Source organism: Scyliorhinus torazame, chromosome 20 (genome assembly GCF_047496885.1).
Source record: "Scyliorhinus torazame isolate Kashiwa2021f chromosome 20, sScyTor2.1, whole genome shotgun sequence".
Classification (NCBI taxonomy): Eukaryota; Metazoa; Chordata; class Chondrichthyes; order Carcharhiniformes; family Scyliorhinidae; genus Scyliorhinus; species Scyliorhinus torazame.
In genome coordinates, this window is record NC_092726.1 from 14632582 (window position 1) to 14651393 (window position 18812).

At 44.5% G+C, this 18812-nt stretch overlaps 1 protein-coding gene across 1 annotated transcript in view; it reads left to right on the top strand.

Annotated features, from left to right (window-relative positions):
* Positions 1 to 18812, top strand: part of LOC140396893 (V-type proton ATPase subunit B, brain isoform-like) — a 48204-nt gene that overhangs the window by 25719 nt on the left and 3673 nt on the right. Inside the window, exons 4-12 of the mRNA XM_072485738.1 lie at positions 8371 to 8464; positions 9833 to 9910; positions 11392 to 11531; positions 12215 to 12316; positions 14155 to 14252; positions 14900 to 15023; positions 15711 to 15861; positions 17047 to 17129; positions 17741 to 17845. Coding sequence (XP_072341839.1) covers positions 8371 to 8464; positions 9833 to 9910; positions 11392 to 11531; positions 12215 to 12316; positions 14155 to 14252; positions 14900 to 15023; positions 15711 to 15861; positions 17047 to 17129; positions 17741 to 17845 — 975 coding nt within the window. The remainder of the gene's footprint in view (positions 1 to 8370; positions 8465 to 9832; positions 9911 to 11391; positions 11532 to 12214; positions 12317 to 14154; positions 14253 to 14899; positions 15024 to 15710; positions 15862 to 17046; positions 17130 to 17740; positions 17846 to 18812) is intronic.

The window sequence follows — 18812 nt, forward strand, 5'->3', positions numbered from 1 at the left end:
ATTGACCCCTCTACCCTGGGGAAAAGCCTCTGACTATCCACTCTGTCTATGCCCCTCATAATTTTGTATACCTCTATCAGGTCGCCCCTCAACCTCCTTCGTTCCAGTGAGAACAAACCGAGTTTATTCAATCGCTCCTCATAGCTTATGCCCTCCATACCAGGCAACATTCTGGTAAATCTCTTCTGCACCCTCTCTAAAGCCTCCACATCCTTCTGGTAGTGTGGCGACCAGAATTGAACACTATACTCCAAGTGTGGCCTAACTAAGGTTCTATACAGCTGCAACATGACTTGCCAATTCTTATACTCAATGCCCCGGCCAATGAAGGCAAGCATGCCGTATGCCTTCTTGACTACCTTCTCCACCTGTGTTGCCCCTTTCAATGACCTGTGGACCTGTACTCCTAGATCTCTTTGACTTTCAATACTCTTGAGGGTTCTACCATTCACTGTATATTCCCTACCTGCATTAGACCTTCCAAAATGCATTACCTCACATTTGTCCGGATTAAACTCCATCTGCCATCTCTCCGCCCAAGTCTCCAGACAATCTAAATCCTGCTGTATCCTCTGACAGTCCTCATCGCTATCCGCAATTCCACCAACCTTTGTGTCGTCTGCAAACTTACTAATCAGACCAGTTACATTTTCCTCCAAATCATTTATATATACTACAAAGAGCAAAGGTCCCAGCACTGATCCCTGTGGAACACCACTGGTCACAGCCCTCCAATTAGAAAAGCATCCCTCCATTGCTACCCTCTGCCTTCTATGGCCTAGCCAGTTCTGTATCCACCTTGCCAGTTCACCCCTGATCCTGTGTGACTTCACCTTTTGTACTAGTCTACCATGAGGGACCTTGTCAAAGGCCTTACTGAAGTCCATATAGACAACATCTACTGCCCTACCTGCATCAATCATCTTAGTGACCTCCTCGAAAAACTCTATCAAGTTAGTGAGACACGACCTCCCCTTCACAAAACCGTGCTGCCTCTCACTAATACGTCCAATTGCTTCCAAATGGGAGTAGATCCTGTCTCTAAGAATTCTCTCCAGTAATTTCCCTACCACAGAAGTAAGGCTCACCGGCCTGTAGTTCCCGGGATTATCCTTGCTACCCTTCTTAAACAGAGGAACAACATTGGCTATTCTCCAGTCCTCCGGGACATCCCCTGAAGACAGCGAGGATCCAAAGATTTCTGTCAAGGCCTCAGCAATTTCCTCTCCAGCCTCCTTCAGTATTCTGGGGTAGATCCCATCAGGCCCTGGGGACTTATCTACCTTAATATTTTTTAAGACACCCAACACCTCGTCTTTTTGGATCACAATGTGACCCAGGCTATCTACACCCCCTTCTCCAGACTCAACATCTACCAATTCCTTCTCTTTGGTGAATACTGATGCAAAGTATTCATTTAGTACCTCGCCCATTTCCTCTGGCTCCACACATAGATTCCCTTGCCTATCCTTCAGTGGGCCAACCCTTTCCCTGGCTACACTCTTGCTTTTTATGTACGTGTAAAAAGCCTTGGGATTTTCCTTAACCCTATTTGCTAATGACTTTTCGTGACCCCTTCTAGCCCTCCTGACTCCTTGCTTAAGTTCCTTCCTACTTTCCTTATATGCCACACAGGCTTCGTCTGTTCCCAGCCTTTTAGCCCTGACAAATGCCTCCTTTTTCTTTTTGACGAGGCCTACAATATCACTCGTCATCCAAGGTTCCCGCAAATTGCCGTATTTATCTTTCTTCCTCACAGGAACATGCTTGTCCTGTATTCCTTTCAACTGACACTTGAAAGCCTCCCACATGTCAGATGTTGATTTGCCCTCAAACATCCGCCCCCAATCTATGTTCTTCAGTTCCCGCCTAATATTGTTATAATTAGACTTCCCCCAATTTAGCACATTCATCCTCGGACCACTCTTATCCTTGTCCACCAGTACTTTAAAACTTACTGAATTGTGGTCACTGTTACCGAAATGCTCCCCTACTGAAACATCTACCACCTGGCCGGGCTCATTCCCCAATACCAGGTCCAGTACCGCCCCTTCCCTAGTTGGACTGTTTACATATTGTTTTAAGAAGCCCTCCTGGATGCTCCTTACAAACTCCGCCCCGTCTAAGCCCCTGGCACTAAGTGAGTCCCAGTCAATATTGGGGAAGTTGAAGTCTCCCATCACCACAACCCTGTTGTTTTTACTCTTTTCCAAAATCTGTCTACCTATCTGCTCCTCTATCTCCCGCTGGCTGTTGGGAGGCCTGTAGTATACCCCCAACATTGTGACTGCACCCTTCTTATTCCTGATCTCTACCCATATAGCCTCACTGCCCTCTGAGGTGTCCTCTCGCAGTATAGCTGTGATATTCTCCCGAACAAGTAGCGCAACTCCACCTCCCCTTTTACATCCCCCTCTATCCCGCCTGAAACATCTAAATCCTGGAACGTTTAGCTGCCAATTCTGCCCTTCCCTCAACCAGGTCTCTGTAATGGCAACGACATCATAGTTCCAAGTAGTAATCCAAGCTCTAAGTTCATCTGCCTTACCCGTAATGCTCCTTGCATTAAAACATATGCACTTCAGGCCACCAGACCCGCTGTGTTCAGCAACTTCTCCCCGTCTGCTCTGCTTCAGAGCCACACTGTCCCTATTCCCTAGTTCTCCCTCAATGCTCTCACCTTCTGACCTATTGCTCCCGTGCCCACCCCCCTGCCATACTAGTTTAAACCCTCCCGTGTGACACTAGCAAACCTCGCGGCCAGGATATTTATGCCTCTCCGGTTTAGATGCAACCCGTCCTTCTTATACAGGTCACACCTGCCCCGGAAGAGCTCCCAGTGGTCCAGATAATGGAAACCCTCCCTCCTACACCAGCTGTTTAGCCACGTGTTTATCTGCTCTATCTTCCTATTTCTAGCCTCACTGGCACGTGGCACAGGGAGTAATCCCGAGATTACAACCCTCGAGGTCCTGTCTTTTAACTTCCCGGAAACACTCCAGGAATTCCTCCTCTGCAGTATTGTTACTAATTGCATTTTCCCACCCAAAATTACATGTGTTCCTTTATCGCATGCGTCTCTATAGAATCATAGAAGTTTACAGCATGGAAACAGGCCCTTCGGCCCAACCAGTCCATGCCGCCCAGTTTTTACCATTAAGCTAGTCCCAGTTGCCCGCACTTGGCCCATAACCCTCTATACCCATCTTACCCATGTAACTATCTAAATGCTTTTTAAAAGACACAATTGTACCCGCCTCTACTACTACCTCTGGCAGCACATTCCAGACACTCACTACCCTCTGAGTGAAGAAATTGTCCCTCTGGGCCCTTCTGAATCTCTCCCCTCTCACCTTAAACCTATGCCCTCTAGTTTTAGACTCCCCTACCTTTGGGAAAAGATGTTGACTATCTACCTTATCTATGCCCCTCATTATTTTATAGACCTCTATAAGATCACCCCTAAGCCTCCTACGCTCCAGGGAAAAAAGTCCCAGTCTATCCAGCCTCTCCTTATAACTCGAACCATCAAGTCCCGGTAACATCCTAGTAAATCTTTTCTGCACTCTTTCTAGTTTAATAATATCCTTTCTATAATAGGGTGACCAGAACTGCACACAGTATTCCAAGTGTGGCCGTACCAATGTCTTGTACAACTTCAACAAGACGTCCCAACTCCTGTATTCAATGTTCTGACCAATGAAACCAAGCATGCCGAATGCCTTCTTCACCACCCTGTCCACCTGCGACTCCACCTTCAAGGAGCTATGAACCTGTACTCCTAGATCTCTTTGTTCTATAACTCTCCCCAACGCCATACCATTAACTGAGTAGGTCCTGGCCTGATTCGATCTGCCAAAATGCATCACCTCACATTTATTTAAATTAAACTCCATCTGCCATTCGTCGGCCCACTGGCCTAATTGATCAAGATCCCGTTGCAATCCTAGATAACCTTCTTCACTATCCACTGTGCCACCAATCTTGGTGTCATCTGCAAACGTACTAACCATGCCTCCTAAATTCTCATCCAAATCATTAATATAAATCACTAATAACAGTGGACCCAGCACCGATCCCTGAGGCACACCACTGGTCACAGGCCTCCAGTTTGAAAAACAACCCTCTACAACCACCCTCTGTCTTCTGTCGTCCAGCCAATTTTGAATCCAATTGGCAACCTCACCCTGGATCCCGTGAGCTTTAACCTTCTGCAACAACCTACCATGCGGTACCTTGTCAAAGGCTTTGCTAAAGTCCATGTAGACAACGTCTACTGCACTGCCCTCATCTACCTTCTTGGTCACCCCCCTCAAAAAACTCAATCAAATTTGTGAGACATGATTTTCCACGCACAAAGCCATGCTGACTGCCCCGAATCAGTCCTTGCCTCTCTAAATGCTTGTAGATCCTGTCTCTCAGAATACCTTCTAGTAACTTACCTACTACAGACGTTAGGCTCACCGGTCTGTAGTTCCCAGGCTTTTCCCTGCTGCCCTTCTTAAACAAGGGCACAACATTCGCCACTCTCCAATCTTCAGGCACCTCACCTGTGGCTGCCGATGATTCAAATATCTCTGTTAGGGGACCCACAATTTCTTCCCTAGCCTCCCTCAACATCCTGGGATACATTTCATCAGGTTCCGGGGATTTATCTACCTTGATGCGCTTTAAGACTTCCAGCACCTCCTCCTCTGTAATATGCACACGTCTCAAGACATCACGATTTATTTCCCTTAGTTTCCTAACATCCATGCCTTTCTCCATCGTGAATACCAATGAGAAATATTCATTCAGGATCTCACCCAACTCTTGTGGCTCTGCACATAGATGTCCTTGTTGATCCTTAAGAGGCCCTACTCTGTCCCTAGTTACTCTTCTTCCCTTTATGTATCTGTAGAAGCTCTTTGGATTCTCCTTTGCATTATTTGCCAAAGCAATTTCATGTCCCCTTTTTGCCCTCCTGATTTCCCTCTTAACTCTATTTCGACAATCTCTATACTCTTCAAGGGATCCACTTGATCCCAGTTGTTTATGTACGTCATATGCCTCCTTCTTCTTTTTGACCAGAGTCTCAATATCTCGAGTCATCCAGGGTTCCCTACTTCTACCAGCCTTGCCCTTCACTCTAAAGGGAATGTGCTTACCCTGAACCCTGGTTAACACATTTTTAAAAGCCTCCCATTTACCAGCTGTCCCTTTCCCTGCCAACAGTCTCCCCCAATCTACCTCTGAAAGTTCCTGTCTGATACCATCAAAATTGGCCTTACCCCAATTAAGAATTTTAACTCTTGGGCCAGACCTATCATTCTCCATAGCTATCTTAAAACTAATGGAGTTATGGTCACTTGTCGCAAAGTGATCCCTCACTAACACTTCTGTCACTTGCCCTTCCTTATTTCCCAAGACAAGGTCAAGTTTTGCCCCCTCTCTAGTCGGTCCATCCACATACTGAATGAGAAATTCCTCCTGAATACACTCAACAAATTTCCCTCCATCCAAGCCCCTAATGCTATGGCTGTCCCAGTCAATGTTGGGAAAGTTAAAGTCCCCTACAATTACCACCCTATTATTCTTGCAGCTATCTGTAATCTCCTTACATATTTGCTCCTCAATTTCCCGCTGACTATTTGGGGGCCTGTAGTACAGTCCTATCAAGGTGATCTCTCCCTTCTTATTTTTCAGTTCCACCCATATAGACTCAGTGGGCAAACCCTCGGATATATCCCCTCTAAGTACTGCCGTGATGTTCTCCCTAATCAAAAACGCCACTCCCCCTCCTCTTTTACCTCCTGTTCTATCCTTTCTATAGCATCTGTCCCCGGAACATTGAGCTGCCAGTCCTGCCCCTCCCTTAGCCATGTTTCAGCCATAGCTATAATATCCCAGTCCCATGTGCCCATCCATGCCCTGAGTTCATCTGCTTTGCCCGTCAGGCCCCTTACATTGAAATAAATGCAGTTTAATGTAGACTTTCCTTGCTCTCTGTCCTGCTTTCTCTGGTCATGCTTTACACACTCTCCCTTCCTGCCTTTTGTTTCCGTCCCCACTGACTTCCTACATCGGTTCCCATCCCCCTGCCACATTAGTTTAAACCCTTCCCAACTGCACTAGCAAACACACCCCCGAGAACATTGGTTCCGGTCCCACCCAGATGCAGACCGTCCGATTTGTACAGGTCCCACCTCCCCCAGAACCGGTCCCAATGTCCCAGGAATTTGAAACCCTCCCTCTTGCACCATCTCTCAAGCCACGTATTCATCCTAGCTATCCTGTCATTCCTACTCTGACTATCACGTGGCACTGGTAGCAATCCTGAGATTACTACCTTTGAGGTCCTACTTTTTATTTTAACTCCTAACTCCCTAAATTCAGCTTGTCGGACCTCATCCTGTTTTTTATCTATATCGTTGGTGCCTGTATGCACCACGACAGCTGGCTGTTCACCCTCCCCCCTCCAGAATGCCCTACAGCCGCTCCGAGACATCCTTGACCCTTGCACCAGGGAGGCAACATACCAACCTGGATTCTCGTTTGCGTCTGCAGAAACACCTGTCTATTCCCCTTACAATTGAATCCCCTATCACTATAGCTCTGCCACTCTTTTTCCCGCCCTTCTGTGCAGCAGAGCCAGCCACGGTGCCATGAACCTGGCTGCTGCCATCTCCCCCAACAGTTTCCAAAACGGTAAATCTGTTTTGGAGGGAGATGACCGCAGGGGATCCCTGCACTGCCTTCCTACTCTTCCTCTGTCTGTTGGTCACCCATTCCCTATCTGCCTCAGTAATTTTAATCTGCGGTGTGACCAACTCACTGAATGTGCTATCCACAACTTCCTCAGCATCGCGGATGTGCCAAAGTGAATCCATCCGCAGCTCCAGAGCCGTCAAGCGGTCTAACAGGAGCTGCAGTTGGACACACTTCTTGCAGATGAAGGAGTCAGGGACACCAGAAGGGTCCCTGACTTGCCACATCTCACAAGAGGAGCATGACACGGGTCTGAGCTCTCCTGCCATGACTTAAACCTGAAGTTAAATTTGAACTACAGTACACAGCTAAGAGAAAGTCAAAGAGAGAAAAATCACTTACCAGTCACAAGCCAATCACTTACCTGCTGGCTGTGAAGTAATTGCTCCCGACACTCCCTCACAGGTCTGCTTCTCTGCACCTCCTTAATATGAGCACCAAATTCCCTTAACTAGTTAATTAATTTACTTAATTAATTGGATTTCTTTTTTTTTTTCTTTTCTTGGAAACTCAACCCCAAACACCAAACTCCAAAAAACACAGCCCTCACTCACCTCTTACCCAAACTCAGCCTTACCCAAACTCAGATACACTCTGTTTGTTTCCAGCACTCCCTTTCTAAAGGCACTTCAGCTACACCTTTTGTATCCTTCCTGATTTACAGTCAGCCAATAGGCCTGCTCCCGAAACTGATCTCCCGAAATTAACAGCTGACCTGCAAGGTAAGGACGTTTTTAAACAGTACTTGCTCTCCCAGGCTGCAAACTTTTAAACTCTCTGCTCTGCCTCGCAGCTCCCGCGCTTTTTAAATCTCCCGCGCTGTTGTCAATGTCCCGGCTCTCTCTCTCTCCCACTCCCAGCTGACCTGCAAGGTAAGGAGGTTGTTAAACAACCTCTATGTTCCTATTTAATGCCATTCCCAACACCACCACTACATTTTGGGGGTCTGTATATAACCCCAGTAATGTTTTTTGCCCCTTGTTGTTTCCCGGCTCTCCTGCTACAGATTCCACATCGTTGGAGCTGATATCCTTCCTCACTATTGCATAAATTCCCTCGAAAACCAGTAATGCCACCTTTTCCTTTTTGTCTGCCCTTCCTAACTACAGAATACCCCTGGATGTTCAATTCCCATCCCTAGTCACCATGCAGCCATGCCTCCGTCATCTTGACTATATCAGACTGGTTTACATCTATTTGCACAATGAATTCATCCATTTTATTGTTCATGCTCCGCACATTAAGGCATAAAGCCTTGAGGCTTGTCTTTTTAATGTTACTTGTCCTGTTTTCATTATTTTTCATTGTGGCCCTGTTTGATTCTGGCCCTTGATATGGATTTACTGTCATGTGTACCGAGGTACAATGAAAAGTATTGTTCTGCGTGCAGTCCAGACAGATCGTTCCACATTTGGAAAAAAAGGGACATACGATAAATATGATAAAATTTCTCTGTCTATCACTTCTTATTCCCCTTTCTGTCTTTTGTCCTTGTCCGTGTTTCCGCCTCCTCTGACCTGTTGTGTAGATTCCCACCCTCCTGCCATTTTAGTTTAAACCCTCCTCAATGTAAGCCACACCCATGGAATATCACACATTTGACTTTTTATCCTCCATTAACAGGTGTTTGAAGGAACCTCTGGTATTGATGCAAAGAAAACAAGCTGTGAATTCACTGGAGACATCCTGCGCACCCCAGTATCTGAAGATATGCTTGGTAAGTGTTTTGGATGCCTTGGCCGCAGTGCAATGTCATGAAAATTGTGATTCTCAAGATGGAGTCTGAATTTTACAATCTGTTATATTTAATCACAGCAGGAAGTGAGCAAGAGTATATATGTGATCATGGACAAGGGCCAAATGCAGTGCTAAAATGTACTTGCACTTTGTGCTCATATGTGCAGTTCTGCATGGCTCCCTGACTGCGCAGTACTGCAATTCAATAGCGTCATGAATTTTACAATGCAGTAAGAGCGCCAGCCTTTAAACATTTATCGATTCTAATTCCATTTTACAGTACTTGGTCTATAGCTTTGTATGCTCTGCAATTTCAAGTGCTCATCTAACTGCTTCTTAAATGTTGAGGGCTCCCACTCTGCCACCTTTTCAGGCAGTGAGTTCCAGATTCACACCACCCTCCAGGTTAAAAAGCTTTTCCTCAAATCTCTGGGCCTTATCTTAAACCTGTGTCCCCTGGTTAATGACCCCTCCACCAAAGGGAAAAGGTTCTCCCTACCTGCCCTATCTATATCCCACATAATTTTGTACACCTCAATGAGATCCCCCCCTTCAACCTTCTCTGCTCTCAGGAAACAACCACAGTCTATCCAGCCTCTCTTCTGGTGCCGGTTAGCTCAGTTGGCTGGATGGCTGGTTCGTGATGCAGAGCAATGCCAACAGTGTGGGTTCAATTCGCGTATTAGCTGAGGTTATTCAAGAAGGCCCTGCCTTTTCAGCCTGCCCCTTCGCCTGAGGTGCGATGACCTTCAAGTTTAATCACCACCAATCAGCTCTCAAAAGGAAGCGCAGCCCATGGTCCTCTGGGACTGTGGCGACATTTACATTGGAGTTGCATTGCTGCCTTACAGCGGCAGGGACACCGGTTCAATTCTGGCCTTGGGTGACTGTCGGTCTGGAGTTTGCATGTTCTCCCCATGTCAGCGTGGGTTTCCTCCAGGTTCCTGCCACGGTCCAAAGATGTGCAGGTTAGGTGGATTGGCCATGCAAACCAAACATGCCTCTTAGTATCCAGGGATTTGCTGGATAATAATAACAATAATAATAATCACTTATTGTCACAAGTCGGCTTCAGTGAAGTTACTGTGAAAAGCCCCTAGGTTATGTTAGGTTACAGGGTGTGCCGAGGTGGGGTGCTTTTTCAGATTGTCGGTGTAGGCAATTTAGCGTGGCCAATCCACATGCCCTGCACATCTTTGAGTTGTGGGTGTGAGACCCATGCAGACACGGGGAGAATGTACAAACTCTACACGGACAGTGACCCGGAGCCGGAATCGAACCAGGATCCTCGGCTTCAATAAAAAAAATTGTTGTGAGATTTTTGTTCAAAGTGTAATTTATTTTCCAGGTCGTGTATTCAATGGATCTGGAAAGCCAATAGACAGAGGTCCCACTGTCCTTGCTGAGGACTACTTGGACATTATGGGTATGCAGGATACTTCTTTTGCTGATCTTTTTCTTGTTAAATACTGTGGTGAAATTAAACTAATTTCTACTCTGAAGTCGATCCAGTCAAATCCTCTAACTCTGATTTGGGACTATTGATCTATGCTTAGATGTACCTCAGTCTTGTACTTTACTACCGACATTAATTAGATAATGAATACTCAGCATATTTCATTGCATGGTGCGCCATACTTGAACCTCACATCCACAATTAATGTTCATACACTATACATTCAGTGTGAACAGGTCATGATCCAGAACAGGAACTGAAATCTGTAATCTCCTCTCAAACCCAGGAGCAATGAGGCTAAATGTACTGAAAAATGTTAACTTCAAAAATTTGTGCTCACTGTGAAACAATGTTGGAGTTATATGACATTCCTAGCCTAAATGTGACTGGGCTTTGAGGGAAAAACATCTAAAAGTTACTTCAATCTGATACTGAGGGAATTGTGCAGTGTCTGAGACGCCATCTTTTGATTGAAGTATTAAGCAAAGGCTTTTCTTGTTTGCTGAGGTGAGTGTGAGCAATCCCATGGCACAAGTCACAGAAGACAGCGAGTTATCTCCATGGCCCAGCCAACATCGTTTCCTCAACTAACGTCACCAAAAACAGATGAATTGCTCTTCTCATTGATACTTGTGGCATCTTGATGTGTAATATCTCTGATAGTTTCTTAAATATTGTACCTCAAGTGATTGATGGGAAGAACTTCAGGACATTTGATACAAAATGACAAACTGTAAATCTATTGCACTAATTTTGCTGCTTAAATAACGGTGAGTTTAATGCATTGAATATTACTGTGCAGGAACTTGTGATGAGGAAGAGATACTCTGTGGATTAGTCTCCAGAAGTTGCTGCATGATTTGCTCTGCCATGACCCTCATGAAAATGACAGCTCACTCTCAACCAATTAAACTTACCGCAGAAAATGAAACTTGGAACTGAACAGTGCAAATACCTTTTTAATATCTACATCCATGTCCCTGCAATTGTGTTCTCAACCTTTTTTGGCCAGAAAAGAATCGGTTTAAATTGAAATCTCATTCCTATAGGGAGTAAGTTTTTCAAAATAAGTTTTGGACTTTTTCTTTTGCTTTTATGTCTCCCTTTTCTCTCTCAATCTGATCTTTGTTTCCTTCTCTTTATTTCTCTTTCTGGACCTTATTGCACTGTCATGGGCTTCATTTACCTCTGTCATTGTTCTGTTTTCCCCAAACCTTAAAATATTTAACAGAATATACTATTCATCCCATTGTTCACTGAGGTCCGAAATTGCTTGCCATGCTGTTAATAGCTTGCATTTCCAGCTATTTGCCAGGGACAGCATTTTTGAATGTTGAAGAAAAAAGTCTGAGCTGGCACACAGCAAGATCCATTTCAGTAAAATCTGCTTAAACCTTGCTCACTGGTTCGTTTTCTTTCAATTGTGTTTCTCTGTTACTGGGATTTCTCAGGTCAACCCATAAATCCTCAATGTCGCATTTATCCTGAGGAGATGATTCAGACCGGTATATCTGCCATTGATGGCATGAATAGCATTGCTCGAGGACAGAAAATTCCCATCTTCTCAGCAGCTGGGTTACCACACAATGAGGTAAATGAGGGGCCCGTTCAGCCCCCGCAAAGCAACAGTTGAGGATATCAGAAGGCGCTATCAAAATTCTGCTTATATACTTGAGTGAACCTGTCTGTAGTGCGCTTACAATAATGGATAGATGAGTAATGGTTTGAATTGGGACCTTCAGTGAGGGGAGAGTTTGACCGTCTTAATTGTATCATATACTAATGGTGGGTTCTGTTCTGTTTTGCTCAAGTATCTCCTATTGGGTCAAGCAGAAGCTTGCTCTCACATTATCCATGGGAGTGGGTTATGGGTGCTGTCTTGGAGCCCTGAGGAAGACATACACACAAATAATGGGGAGTATTCACATAAAATTAATGGTCACTCATTTAAATGGAGCTGTAATATGCTTGTCGTGACCAGAGATACAATATAAAGGAGCCAGAATAGCTTTGGACCAATTTGCTTGGTAGCCATGAACCCTTCAGAGTGATGCAATTTGGGCACTGTGTGAATCTTGTGGTGTACTGTGAGGGTTGAGATTTATTTTAAATGCAGCGTGCAAAGCACAAAAATTCCAGGAATGGGAGGCACAAAAGTCTGCACAAATGGCGCAAAATAGATGCCAGCAAAGCAGTGGTGAACCAATTATTTTTTTCTACTGACTATAGAATATTTAACAATCGATGTAATCCTGAACTGTCGTCTTTTGATAGATTGCTGCCCAGATTTGTCGACAGGCTGGTCTCGTAAGGAAAAGCAAAGATGTTCTGGATTACACTGAAGAGAACTTTGCCATTGTGTTTGCTGCAATGGGTGTAAGTATCCAATGAACTATCGCCTTCCCCAAGACAATCCAATTATGTGCTTGAATCTAGCCTGGAAGTGAGGCTGTGTGGAGAAAGTTGTGTTGGTTGCAGCCTATGAAGGAGAATAGCAGAAACTTATCAAGACTGTTCAAAGAGGCCTTGATCTGGTTTGCATCGACCGGGTGTAGGGAACTTGTGACCTGAGGTCAAACACTGTCCAGACTCTTTGATCTATTCAGTTTCTCTTGGTTGAAAATCCTTTGGCAGTTTTTATCTGCTTAAATAAAGGGATCTCTGGAAGCCGAAGAAATACAGAATTGTTGGCGTAAAATTGCAACTTCCTTAAGAATGTGGCAAGCAGCAGGTGTCAGGATGGGAGTCGTCTTCTCAAACTGCTGTCACTAGGAGTGGGTTGCATATGTGGTAGTTACATAGTGGATCCAACAGAGGTGGCAGCAAGAGGAACATCCACCCAATCAGTGTAGATGGAGGCGCTTTGCGATATACGTGGCTTGGAGAAATTTGATGTTCCGGAAGAAGAAGCAAGTTGAGTTCTTGGAAATGTAACCTCTGTTTCTGGCCCACTGAGGTCAATGGGCAAAGGGACATCTTCCAAAGACCAATTTTCTTATGATTATCTGGTCAACATGTTAATGATGTCCCAGTCAGCATCTGTACACTGACCATCTGGCGTACCTCCACATTGTGTGAGTAGAGTAAGGTATAAGAGGAACATAGAGAAGTGTTGCCTTTTCCTGTAGGGAGCAGAGTTAATATTTTGGGTTCTTTATCAGAACTCAAGAGAGGGATAAATGTATTGGACATTAAACTGTAGATGTGAGAGATTGCACCAAGATGTAGCAATTTTAAGAACGAAAGACTTATGGCCTAATTTTGGACAGGGCGTGATGGGTGGTGTTTGCAATGAGGCAACACATGTATGGGATATTTATTTTTAAAAGAGTTTAAGATGGAGGAGCAAGGTCACAATCTGAAGGTGTTGAACTCAGTTTTGAGTCCTGAGGGTTTTAACATGCCTAATTCGAAGATGAGATGCTGTTCATCTAGTTCGTGTTTGGCTTCACTGGAGCACTGCAGCAGGCAAGGACAGACATGTGGGTATGAGAGCAAGATGGTGAGTTAAAATGGCAAACAACAGGAAGGTTGAGGTCATACTTGCGAACTGAGCGAAGGTGTTCCACAAATTGGCCACCCAGTCTGCGTTACTTTCCCCATTGTAGAGGAGACTGCATTGGGAGCAATGAGTACAATGGACAAAATTGAAATAAGTACAAGTGAAACACTGCTTAACCTGATGGGAGTGTTTGGGGACTTGAATGGTGAGGTGGCAAAGGGGCAATTGCAAGGGAAGGTGCCATGAGAAGGGGATGTGGAGTTGGGTGTGATGGAGGAATGGACTAGGGTGTCACGGAGGGAGCGGTCCTGGCAGAATGCTGACTGATGACTTGAGAGGCAGATGTGTTTTGGGGTTGCATCAGGCTGTAGTTGGCAGAAGATTATCCTGAATGTGGTGGTTGGTGGAGTGGAAAGTGAGGACAAAGGAGTGGGGGACACGTTCATGGTTGTGGGAGGGAGAGGAAGGGGGAGGTCATAGCTGCAGGAAATGGGTCAAATCCGGCTGAGTGCCCTGTCAACCAGTGGTGGTGGGAAAACTTGGTTAAGGAAATAAGCAGACATGACAGAAGCACCATTTTTTAAGGTGCCATCACCAGAACCGATATGTGTAATTTTTTGAAATGTATGTATGATTAGGAAACAGTTTTGTTCATCTGTTTGGCGAAGAACTAAGAAATTTCAAAGTTCTGACAAAACCCTACTCATTCAAGGTGAACATGGAGACTGCCAGATTCTTCAAGTCGGACTTTGAGGAGAATGGTTCGATGGATAATGTGTGTCTGTTCCTGAATCTGGCCAATGACCCAACGTAAGTTAGTTTTTCCGCAGGGGAGCTTGGGGGAACTGTGTATGTTCTTTTACAACCAAATTAATGTGAGGACCCCACCGGCCTAATTGTTTTGATGTAGTGGTGGTGGGAAAACTTGGTTAAGGAAATAAGCAGACATGACAGAAGCACCATTTTTTAAGGTGCCATCACCAGAACCGATATGATGTAGGCCCTGCGATGCATTGCATAATATCAGAGAACTCTGATGTGTATTTGAGCTGGCCCTTGTGCACTAAGTTGAATGCTGTTTACACAGATTAATTTAAACAGATTGAACAAGAAATGACAATGAATGTGACCCAGTTTCAGGATTCTAAGGTATGTGTAAGGGTGAAGGAAGCTGGGTGAATTTTCTTCGCTAAAGCGGAGACTTGGGGTTACTGGATTGAAGTTCTAAAAACCTTGAGAATTGTTCAGGTTGAAATAACAGAGAATGCAAATTATCAATTCGGAAGTTGGTCATAAATTGTTTCTCAGGACAATTTGAAGTTCTTCTAAAGACAAATACAATTGTGGAATTTATAGTTCATTTCTGAAAGAGGAGCTGGTTTCTTGGTCCCAAAAGAGCACTTCTATTTCTAAAAGCAGGCTTATTTCTGAACTAAATGTTGATCTATCTCCCACAGCATTGAGCGTATTATCACTCCTCGCCTTGCACTAACGACCGCTGAGTTCCTTGCATACCAATGTGAGAAGCATGTGCTGGTTATCCTGACTGACATGAGCTCATATGCAGAGGCACTTCGAGAGGTAAATCTAGACAAGAAACTGAAATAAACTTTTCAAAAAAGGTTGCACAACTGTTAAATGGAAAAACCTTGTTACATGTATTACGTAGAATGTGGAGCTGGCAGTATAAATGTTTGTGGATCTTTCCCGTACTGAAATACATTGCTGCATTTCCAGTTGCGTTTTTTTGGAATATTGCATATAAACAACTCCTGATGAAATCTGATAAATTTTAGGTAGTAGTTGGAAATATGTCGAGAAATGGGACAATAATTTATAACCCTCTCACCCGGCTGGATATTACATTTCCACCGAAGGAAAGGCAATTTAAATGGCCCCACTGCATCCACCAGTGGGAGACAAAACGTGGTGGGGCCATAAAATGCTGGCCATGGAGTTTTCCAGATTAAGAACATGTTCTTTGGATTTTCCATGATGTATTTATTTTTGAATAGGAAATTGCTGAATGCATTTTTGTGTCTAATTTGCATGAGTCAAATTAAACTTGTAAATACATGACTCCTGTGACTGCAAGGATGAATTAACGGGGTGTTTAAAATTGAAGAATCATGAACAGACCTGCCACATCTCTCCTGTTAGCTCCATTTTCCTGCAGTAAACCTGGCTGATTGGGTCAGTGCACAACTGCTCACTGTATTGGTATGCAACTAGCTCAGAATATTTTGTGCTATTGTTGAATCATGGTAGGTCTCAGCAGCTCGAGAGGAAGTGCCTGGTCGTCGTGGTTTTCCTGGTTACATGTATACTGATTTGGCCACCATTTATGAGAGAGCTGGACGTGTGGAGGGCAGAAATGGCTCCATCACACAGATCCCCATCCTAACCATGCCCAATGATGGTAAGCATTATCAGTGAGGATGAACATGCTTCAGTGGACATTTACCATGGGTGTCACTTGCCATATATTGAAATCCAACAAAGGTTACATGATGTATAAAAGTTTACTGGACTTTAGGGACCCTGTAAATTACTCTGAAAGGAAGAAAGTTAATCCTGACATTGTTAACTGTGGGCAAAGTAAAAAAAAAAGTCAGGTAGAATGTTTTCATCGCTAGGGTAATGAATTATGAGGTGGATTTTTAAGGTACAAAGAGATTTCCTGTCATTTATTTCTGTTGAACATCATCAAAAACCTTCTGGCAGTTCACAAACGGGTTATCCTAGACTGTCCCATAATCTTTTACTATTGGCATCCTCAGGAAGTTGTGACCTAACAAGTTGCTCACTGTTAAATAACAACACATATTTTATATAGTGCCTGTAATGTAATGAAACATCCCACGGCTGTTTTTATGAATGCTGCGTCACATAAGGAGATTTTAAGTCAGATGACCAAAAGTGTGATCAAAGAGGTAGGTTTTAAGAAGTGCCTTGAAGGAAGTAAGCGAATATTCAGGAGGGGGTGTAGGGAGGGAATTCCAGAGCTGGGGCCGAGGCAGCAGAAGGCACCACCACCACCATTGGTGAAGCAATTATGATTAGGAATGCACTAGACACCAGATTTGCTGAACTCTCTGAAACGTTTTCATTATTTTTATGTCACTGATGGACTTTATCCCAAAAATGCTGTTTGTGCTCAGAGTAAAATTATGCTTTCCAAAACTAGACCGAGTTTCTCATGATTCGGGGCCTGAGGAATTATGCATGCCTTTTTGTGGAGAAGTATGTCCAGGATTAGCATTTACGTTATGTACTTTGTGAACAAAAGGCAAGGGTCAGTTTCAGAACAAGACATTTGTTTGCCCCTTTCTGACGAGGCAGAGGGACACTCAGCCTCCTGAAATCGATTGCATGCTGCTCTAAAACTGTAACCCCATGCTGCAGGCGAGAAATCTATTCATCAGATTTTAACTCGACTGACTACCTTAAAGGAAATGGTCCCAGATTTATTCCCAGTCTAATAAAATGGGAGTTCTTTCACAGACTGGTAGACTATGCCTATATGACAAATTATGCTGATGTTGGTGGCTTTTCATGTGGCTGATATATCTTTTTTGCTTGGTGTTTTGTATGTTAAATGTAGACATCACTCATCCCATTCCTGATCTGACTGGCTACATCACTGAAGGGCAGATCTATGTTGATCGACAGTTACACAACAGACAGGTAAGTCTTTCCAGCTTTTGTTTGATGCTATGCACTGTATGAGCACCCAATACAGCATTCCCAACTGAATTTGGGGAAGAGGGGGTGTTTCTTAGTCTCCCCACTGGGGATTAGTTGGAGGGGGGGGGGTTGGGCATTTTGTTTGGGTTCTGAAAAAGATGGCGCACTATCATCCTGTACTTTAAAGAGTTGGTGACCGTCAGCTATTAAGGAGGGGAGTATGGTCTGGTGGGGTGGGTATGGAGTACGGAGGGCTGGGGTTTTTTTGTACTATTTTTGCTGGGGGTGGGGTGTGTGTTCAGTTGTTTTCCCATGCATAACATTTTTAATAAAAAGTTTTTTAAAAATAGAATTTCCATTCTGATCAAACAACTTGAGAGCTAAATTAAATGTTGCTGACAAAGGCTCTGCACCAACTCCATCAAAAGGAGTGATTGGGAGAATAAAAACAACATAGATATGTAACTACCAACTTAATTTTATAATTTTATCACCAAATTTCAGGTTTCTGAATTTTAGTTCTTTGCCTTTTAAGAAGAAAACTGTTTGGTGTGAGAATTTTCATGTGTTAATTTGATTCCTTTGTTTTATTTTGTGCTGCTGCCCCACAGATCTATCCTCCAATTAATGTGCTTCCTTCCCTTTCACGATTGATGAAGTCGGCTATTGGAGAGGGAATGACACGCAAGGACCATGCAGATGTTTCCAACCAGTTGGTAAGGAACAGAGAAACAGGAGTACACCATTCAGTCCTCAAATCTGTACTGCCATTCTATTATGGCTGATTTGTGCTTAGAATTTACAGTGCAGAAGGAGGCCATTCAGGCCATGGAGTCTCCGCCAGCCCCTGAAAGATCACTATCAGCCCACACCTCCACCCTATCCCCGTAACCCAGTAACACCACCTAACTTTTGGACACCATGGGGTAATTTTAGTGTGACCAATCCACCAAACCCGCACATCTTTGGACTGTGGGAGGAAACCCACGCAGACACGGAGAGAACGTGCAGACTCCGCACAGACAGCGACCCAAGCCGGAAATCAAACCCAGGTCTCGGTGCCGGTGTTAATTTGGAGGTGGGGGTGGGCAGCTTTAGTAATAGACTGAATGTGGGCTTTCATTCCTGAAGTATTTGAATTGGATTTATTGTCACGTGTACCGATGTACAGTGAAAAGTGTAGCCACCTGGGTTGGCCACTTCCCGACTTAAAATGGAGATCCGCAAAGACTACAGGGAAATCCAGCCAACACAAGCAAAAACTAGCAAGTGCAAAAATCCTGTGTATTAGAACTTGCATAAGCCCAGACAGCACTGAAACTCACAGCCATCTGCATACTAATGAGCGATCAAAACATTTAAGGTGAATAAGGCCAAGCCAGACTCCTCAGCGCCGGCAGGAGCCAAGACAAAGGAAGGCCAACGGACACATAGGGACCGCCCAGCGATCAGGGAATGACTCCAGTATTGGAGAAATCGATCCAAGTGATCGGAACGTAGTCCAATCACTTGGAACCAGATACGGGGTCCGCCCAAAGGGGCGGGAAGCCCCTGGGAACTATAAAATAGAGTCCCCAAGTTCAAATCGTCCTTCTTGGCAGGGTCACTCAGCAGATCGAACCAACCCTTGACAGTGAACTGCCGAAGTTGCTGCACCAACCAAGTAAGTCTCCAGCCAACGCA